Source organism: Hyaena hyaena, unplaced genomic scaffold (assembly GCF_003009895.1).
Source record: "Hyaena hyaena isolate Hyena2069 unplaced genomic scaffold, ASM300989v1 scaffold_1560, whole genome shotgun sequence".
In the NCBI taxonomy this organism is placed as follows: domain Eukaryota; kingdom Metazoa; phylum Chordata; class Mammalia; order Carnivora; family Hyaenidae; genus Hyaena; species Hyaena hyaena.
Genome location: NW_024082180.1, coordinates 267,687 through 276,346, shown reverse-complemented (window position 1 = coordinate 276,346; position 8,660 = coordinate 267,687). Strand labels below are relative to the sequence as shown.

Sequence of the window (8,660 nt, the reverse complement as noted above, 5' to 3'; positions counted from 1 at the left end):
TGACACCGCTCCATCATCTTCATGAGAGTGCCCTCATCATCGAGAGGGGGATGCAAAAGTTGACACCCCTCCACCGTTGGGGGGCGCATAGGGTGCGAGCATCCCATTGATAAAAGTTTTGCACTTGGTTCATTCCTTTACATTTAGAAAGACTTAGCTTATTCTTAGCTTCTAACACTAATAAAGATCCTATAAATATTTACACAACCGTTATTTTGTGAACATGGGGTTTCTTTCTTCTGGAGTAAACACTCAGGAGTGGTATTTACAGTTTACATATTAAGTTATTCATGTATAATTTCATAAGCGACAGTCAACAGTTTTCCAGAGCTAGTGTTCATTTTTCATTCCTACCTGCAGTGTTTGAGGCCCTACATGTGCTGTATGCTCACCTGAATGGTGTATGTTCCCTACATACCTGAGCCATTGTGATGCATGTATAGGGCATCTCTGTGTTCCTGATTTGAATTTCTCTGACAGTCCCTGATGTGAAGAGTGTTCTCTTGTCCTTACCTAATGTGTCTATATCTTCTTGGATGGGATGTCTTTACAAGGCTGTGCTTCTTTTATAGAAGGTTGTTGCCTGTTTGGCTATTGAGTGTTGAGGGTTCTTAACATATTCCAGATGCAGGGCCTTTGGTGGTTATGCAATTTTTTACTATTGTCCTACTGCTGTTGATGTTCATGTGGGCAGAAAAAATATTTGATTTTCACAAAATTTTACCATTTTTACTATTTCTCTTTATGAGTCCCACTCTTTTAGCTATAATTTTCATTTTCATGATGATTGGTTGCCTGTGAATAATTTATAGATTTACAATGTACCTAAAAGTCTTGTTTTTTTCTGGTCTTTCTCAGTGTCAACTTGTTTCCTAATTGGTCTCTGGTAACTCAGTGTTATCTTGTTTTTAAATTTATAGACTCTGGTTATACAATTCCATGGCATGGTCTTCATAACATATGGACAATTCTATTTTCATACTCAAAGATGAACTTCAGATTTCATGAGAGATTCTGTGCTGTGTCTTTTCGGCTATATTGGTCATCAGATTTGATAGATGTGCTTCTGTGTCAAAAAAAAAAAAAAAAGACATTTAGCTTTCCACATGTTGGACTTTTTTTTGTCTCAGGAGCCACTGAGGTCTGTGCACACAGCTGAGTTCTTGACACAGGTCACGGTCAGGGTCACAGTCAGTGTCACAGTCAGGGTCGGGGTCAGAGTCATGGTCTCAGTCATGGCTGGGGTCAAGGCCAAAATTAAATACATACATACATATATGCATAAAATGAACTATTGGGACTACCTCAAAATAGCAAGCATATGCACATTGAAGAAAGCAGTCGATAAAACTAAAAGGCAGCCCACAGAATGGGAGAAGATATTTACAAACGACATATTCTTAGGGTTAGTATTCAAAATACGTAAAGGTTTTTTTTAATTTTTAACATTTTTATTTATTTTTGAGAGACAGAAAGAGACAGCATGAGCAGGGGAGGGACAGAGAGAGAGGGAGAATCTGAAGCAGTCTCCAGGCTCTGAGATGTCAACACAGAGTCCAAGGTTGGGCTCGAACCAATGAACTCTGAGATCATGACCTGAGCTGAAGTTCGACGCTTAACAGACTGAGCCACACAGGCACTCCTGTAAATGATTTTTAAACATTATTTTTACATTATTAGTAGAAAGTGTGTCGATGCAGTTCAGTAGATTTTCATGTGAGAAGCGATTTCATGTCTTCCACTTTTGTATTGTGGTAAGATCTCACTGAACATGAGATCCACCCTCTTCACAAAATCTTGACCATACTTTATAGTGTTGTTAATTACATGTGTAATGTTGTGGAAAAGACCTCTATAATTTAATCATTTTGCATAACAGAAAATCATACCTCTTGATATGCTACTCTTCTGGCCCCTCCCTGCCAGCCCCTGGCAACTGCCATACTACCCTCTGTTTTACTGTTACTAAAACACAAATTCAGATACCTGCTACTGGAAAGGTCAATGTTCAAGGTTTTAGTTTTAGTGGGAAAGGAATTTGAGCTTTATTCAGGAAGCCAGCCACATCGGAAGAATGCAGACTCTTGTCTAAAAGCCAATAGTGAGGTTTCTGCCTGACCCAGGGGATTTTAAAGGAGTAGAGGGTACTTAATCAAACAAGGGAGTGTATAGTTGATAACATCTTTTGATCATGTGCAGACTCCATGGTACAAGTTGCCAAAGTTACCTCAGCTCCCCTGCATCTCCAGCTGAGGAGAGAACCACACATGCATGTGAGGAGACTGTCAGAGGCCAGAAAAGAACCACAATAAAGGATTAGAGGGAAAAAATCCTGGGGCTCACAAATGGTTACCAGTAGTTTCTGTTCTTATCATCGGGCATAAGAAAAATAAAATAAAATAAAATACAACCTTGTGGTTCACCAATCACATGGAATACTTGGAAATGTTTTCCTCAGTAAGCTCAGAGGAAGCTTCAAAGAAAAGACTAAAAGGATAAAATGGCTTGCTAACTAATTTCCAACCAGAATAAGATACTTAAAACTACAGAGCAATTGTTTTCATCAACTATAAATGCAAAATTGGCAATGTCTACCTCCACATCCCATGGAGGTATAAAGCAATGGTCTCCATGAGTAAAAGTAGTAATCCATAGGAAGTGACCCAGCAGTACCATAGGAGATGGAGTTGGTAGAGAAGTTAAGGGTGTTATAATTGTACATCCCATATTCAAGTAGCTGGAGGAAAGACTGAATGTGATGAATAGAGCCATGCCTCTGGGTGCAAGCCCATACCCATGTCCATGTGAGCACTCTTGGACATGGGTATGGGCTTGAGCACATACCACATGACTCACCTGCCTCTCTCACATCCAGCCCAGCTGAACTGATGTGAGGGCCACCCACTGCCACGCCCTGTGACTGTTACCTAACCTCACAGGTGGCCCCCAGGTTTAGGGCCTTGGCTGCCCAACTCATCCCTCTGTTCTGTCAGAGGGTCTAGACCTGCATTTGCTGAGCATCCTCCATTTATCCATTCTCCCTGGCAGATGTCCCTGAGCAGGGGCATGAGGCTGGCAGAGGGCCAGGTCACCCTGAGGGCGCCCCTCTTGCTGTTTGCACTCTGGGCAGTGCTGGATCCTGTCCAGGGTTCTCAAGGCCGTCCCTCATGGCGCTATATCTCCTCTGAGGTGGTAATTCCCAAGAAGGAGCTGCACCACGGCAAGGGCCTTCAGATGCCTCGCTGGCTGTCCTATAGCCTGAGTTTTGGGGGCAAGAGACACATTATCCACATGAGACGCAAGAAACTGTTTTGGTCCAGACATCTGCTGATGATGACTCAGGATGATCAGGGAGCCTTGCAGATGGAATATCCCTTCATCCCTCCAGACTGTTACTACCTCGGCTACCTGGAGGAGATTCCTCTTTCCATGGTCACCATGGACACGTGCTATGGTGGCCTTGAAGGTATCATGAAGTTGGATGACTCTGCCTATGAAATCAGACCCCTCAGCGATTCCCAACGGTTTGAACACGTTGTTTCTCAGATAGTGGCAGACACCAATGCAACGGGACCTACTTATAAACTGGGATATAAGGAGGATAGGGACCCCCTGTTCTCTCAAGCAAATGCCACTGCAGCCCCCCGGATTGCTAGTAAGTTGTATTCATCCCATCAAGGAATTTTGAAAGGACTTACTCTCAGCTCCAAAGCAATGTATACTGTGTTCAACAATGTGTCAAAATGTGCCCAATTCCTAATAAGGCTAGTTAGTTTGACTGACTCAATGCTTCAAAGTATTGATATAAGACATTATATTTCCTCCATGGTTATTTATAATCAGGCAGATCCAGTCGTCTTGGACAGTTTTCACGTGCCAGGGAGTCCAATTCATAACTATTTTGAAAGACACTTGTTTGAGACTTTTAAACCACATACAGCTTTACTTATGAACAGAAACGCGCCACATGAACTTCAGTTTCAGCCAGTCCTGTACGGAATATGCAGAGAGAGTTCCCTCATCTCACTTGCTTCTCTAGGCAGACATTTCTTACTGTTGTCTGTTTTAGTAACACAAAAAATAGCCTTATCTATTGGCATTTATTATGACCATTCGCTTTGTGTGTGCCAGAGGAGGTCCACCTGCATTATGAATAGATACCCTGTTATGACAGATTCTTTCAGTAACTGTTCCTTCGTTCATATCCAGCATGTAGTGGTTAATAATGCTGAGTGCATGTTCGTCCGAGATATGTTCTATTTCAATAAAAGCCTGACCCATGATCGTTGTGGAAACTATGAGGTGGAACCAGGCGAGGAGTGTGACTGTGGCTCCTTCAAGCAGTGCTACAACAATCCGTGTTGTACAAGTGACTGTATCTTAACCCCTGGCAGCAAATGTGATACAGGCAGATGCTGTACAAACTGTACCTATTCCATTGCTGGGACACTCTGCAGACCAATCCAAAATATATGTGATCTTCCAGAGTACTGCCATGGGATGTCTTTGGCGTGCCCCGATGACTTCTATATGCAGGATGGAACCCCATGCACTGAAGAAGGCTACTGCTATCATGGAAACTGCACTGACCGCACTATGCACTGCCAAGAAATCTTTGGCAAAAATGCTGTGAACGGTGAAGATGTCTGCTATACTGTAAATCAAAAAGGCAGCCGATATGGACACTGCAGAAGATCCCCAGGGGAATTCAAATCTAAACCCTGTTCCCATACAGACATACAGTGCGGAAGGTTGCAGTGTAGTAATGTCACTCATCTCCCTCAGTTGCAAGAGCATGTTGGATTCCATCAGTCTGAGATCTCAGGGTTCTGGTGTTTTGGGCTGGATTCACATCGTAGCACAGGAACAACTGATGTTGGTCATGTGAGAACCGGTACCCCCTGCGCTCCTGGAAAGTTCTGTCAGGATACCTACTGCAACGGCAGTATGGCTCAGCTGAATTATGACTGTATCCCTGAGAAATGCAGTCACAGAGGGATGTGCAACAACAACAGGAACTGCCACTGCCACATAGGCTGGGATCCTCCATGGTGCATTAAACGAGGTGCTGGTGGGAGCATAGACAGTGGACCCCCTCCAAGAAGAATGCGGTCAGTCAGGCAAAGTCATGAATCCGTGGTATATCTCAGAGTGATCTGTGGTAGAATGTATGCCTTGATCACTGCATTTCTCTTTGGCATTGCCACAAATGTCATAACTGTCAAGACAGTGAAAGTCAATAAAAAGACTGTTGGTGAAGACAATCCGTTATTCATTCTCCAGACCCCTGAACAGCTATAAGCATTCCCCTTGGAGCATCTGTGAAAATACAGTAATGAAGTGGCATAGCTGAAATCCACATTTCTGGGGGTCTGCAGGAGACACAGGGGTCCCCAGGCACATCACGTCTCTGACACCAGGTTTCTGATGGATCACTGACCAGCACTCTGAAATAAAAGTTAAAAACTGAATCGTTTTGGCCTCTATAGATTTGTAACCATGTAAGAGCCCAGACTGAGCTCGAGACTCTGGAAAGAGGACCTGAGTCAAAAGCTGTGTCTTGAGCCAAGGTGTCCAGTCCCAGAATTAAGAGAAGTTGCCACAGCTCCTTTAGGGACAAATTCATGAGTTTTCTCCAAAAACTGTGCTCTTGAACCCTGAGCTGTTTCTCATTCTCCAGGTAATCTCTCCTTCCCCAGATCCAACGTGGTTTCAGGGTGATGGAAGGCTACCAACCACCCACACTGCCTGTCCCATACTCAGGTGTCTGTGGGCTGTGAGGGAAGGTAACAGGGATTCTATCCCACCCAGTGCAAGCTGTGCCATCCTGGAAAGTAAATTTCCAAATGTGAGAGACTGAGACCATGAGGCTGAAATATCATCCAATGAAATCAATCTGAAAGGTAGGCAGAAATGCCTATCAATGACTCTGGCATCCAGAGGGATCCCAGTGAATGTGAATCCCTGTTTTCTTTCTCCTACCTTTCAGTGAGCTTAACCTTAGATTAGGATCTGCCTAGGATTCCCATTTTGATTTTCCAGGTGCCTTGTAGAACAATCATGCAGAGGTAAGCCTATGAAAATTTAGGGACTTCAGCCCCATCCACTCCTAAGTAACTGGGTACTTGCTATGTCCTGTTCACTGGGAATGTGGGATGGAGGCCTGCCCTTCCCTGGGTCCTTGTGTCTCCTTGTTTCTGGGCCCTGTAACTCATAAATCTTGTGCCTCCATTTACTTTGATAAGGGTGTACTGAAACCCCACCTTCAGTCAGAAGGACCCTGCACATCTCATATACCCAAAGCAGGAGCTTGGATCTCTAGGGAGCCACCTGTCAACCTCCTGTGAGTGGCTTTTGCCTGCTCCTTCAGCAGGTCACAGTCTGCATATTCTTAATTCAGTACAGCAGTTGGGGTCTCCCAGTATATTTGTCCCCAAGGATCGATTGCGAGCCTAGTTGATGCCCCCCTACAATGCCTTAGAGCTAGGAATGTCTCACTCATTCCTCACCCTGACCTTTAAGCTGTTCTGGTAAAGAGCTGGTGCTTGCTGGTGGTCTGTAGCTTTGCTTTGGGCTGATACCAGGTGTTTAGAGAAGCTGCCACCCTAAATTATGAATACCATAAAATCTCAGACTCCCTGCAGAGAGACCAACATGCAGGAACAAGTCTGGGGGTCGAGGGGTGTGTATTACCTATTCATCTCCAAATGAGATATGGCTGGACACCAAGAACAGTGTTCCCAGATTAGTGTCAAAGAAGATGCCACCTGCTGGGTCTGCTGTGTTGCGGCCAACATCGTAGTGTTGTGCTTGGTTAGCCAGCCCTAGCTAGTGATGGAGGCAACTCTACCAGGAGCATCATGGCACTTTAAGCAGAGGACATGGCCAAGGCAAGCTCCCCATAGTGGCTGCATACCTTGCTGCTGTCGCCAATGGCTCCCCACCTGTCAGGTGTTAAGTAGGACACCCAAGTGTGGGAGGCCGTAGCACATGAGTCTGCGAAGAGGTAACTTTTATCTCAGGTCTTCCCTGTCATGATCTATTACACTACCATGTCCAAGGACTAGCATGAGAGACATAAATGGTGATAGATACTATGCCATCAATGGAAATGCAAAATTTCATAGAATCATTTGTCCAAAGAGAGGAAGACAAGGACATTGATTGGCTCTTGCAGGTCTTCATAACTGGCTCCACGAGCTGTTACTTACAGCACTTGACATGCTGCAGCTGGCTGGATTAGTCCAAGACTCCTAAATTCATAATTCACTGAAAAACTCAAATTATCAATGGCTTGTTTTCTTAGAGACACCCTGGAGGAGCCTCCAGAGATTTCACTGTCTCAGAAGGCCATGACAAGCACACCAAGGCACAGGGAAGGCGACAGGGACCAAAAAAAAAAGAAGAGGGGAAGGCTCTGAGGAAGAGGCTCCCCAGGCCCCCAGAGCCCACAGAAGTAGAAAAAAAGAAGCTTTGATTCCAGGGACTTTAATTTTTATGACATGACAGTACAGGCCCACTGGGAAGAGACAAGCCCAGGTGAAGCATGACTTTTCTTAGGTGAAATTGGGACAATTCAATGGGTGTTTTTTTTTTTGTTTTTTGGGTTTTTCTTTTTGGTTTGGGTTTGGGTTTTTTTGGGGTTTCTTTTGGTTGTTTTTTGTTTTTTGGGGTTTTGTTTTGTTTTGTTTTTTGTTTGTTTGTTTTTTTACAGATAGTTTATTGTCAAATTGCTTTCCATATAACACCCAGTGCTCATCCCCACAAGTGCCTTCCTCCATACCCATCTCCCCCCTCCACTCCCCACACCCATGGGTCCTGAGTTTGTTCTCAGCATTCAAGAGTCTCTCATGGTTTGCCTCTCTCCCTCTCCCCCACTATTTCCCCCCTTCTTCTCCCCCACGGTCCTCCGTTAAGTTCCTCCTAATCCTCCTATACGTGCAAACATATGGTATTTGTCCTTCTCTGTCTGACTTATTTCGCTCAGCATAAAGATCGCAAGATCATTTTCAACCTGGATGAGAGGCCCTTACAACAAAATCTAAGGAGTTCTTCATGAAGTACCACTCTGATTTTAAGTCTATTCCACTACAATTCATAGAAATACCAGATTCAGTATAGCAGGCATTAGCATGGATGCCATAGTCATATGTGACAAGCAGAATTTTCATGAAAACCAGGACTTATTTGCTGCAAATGCTGATAGACTCACCACCTCCACCACCCAGGAGCGCAGGGGAGGGTCCCAATGGGATATGGGCTTGGGGGCCTCTTATCTGCCTAGAGCAATGGGTGGCACTTCAACCCAGCTCTCTTGCTCTGGAGATGACTCCCACGCTTATCTTTATTGGCAGCTCTGAGAAAGGGGTCCCTACTGGGTTAATTTCAAGACAGCCTGGACACAAGTCAGAAACCTTTGTTCAGGCTCTTTGTACTCTTCAAGAGACTATTTGCCCTATCCTTTATGTGGGTGCCATCACCTCTCTGGACATCACAACCCTGGTGGGGGAAGCTGGGATCCCAATGGATGAGGAGGTGCCAAGGCCCCTTGTCTAGGGACCTGGCGGTTCCTGGGGCATGTCCTTCCTCCAGGGACAACTGCCTGTATACTTCTCTAGTTACCCCCTGGGACACACACATAGACAACAATTTATTTCTCT

The 8,660-nt window shown here is 44.7% G+C and overlaps 1 protein-coding gene across 1 annotated transcript; it reads left to right on the top strand.

Annotated features, from left to right (window-relative positions):
• The first annotated feature begins 3,066 nt into the window (after positions 1-3,066).
• On the top strand, positions 3,067-5,434 carry LOC120225988 (disintegrin and metalloproteinase domain-containing protein 21-like). Its single transcript, XM_039224173.1, has one exon. The coding sequence runs from the start codon at positions 3,067-3,069 to the stop codon at positions 5,299-5,301; it is 2,235 nt and encodes a 744-aa protein (XP_039080104.1). The 3' UTR covers positions 5,302-5,434.
• The last annotated feature ends 3,226 nt before the right edge of the window (positions 5,435-8,660 follow it).

Excerpts from the sequence above, each read along its gene's own strand:
- LOC120225988 (XM_039224173.1), top strand. The coding sequence starts at position 3,067 with ATGAGGCTGGCAGAGGGCCAGGTCACCCTGAGGGCGCCCCTCTTGCTG.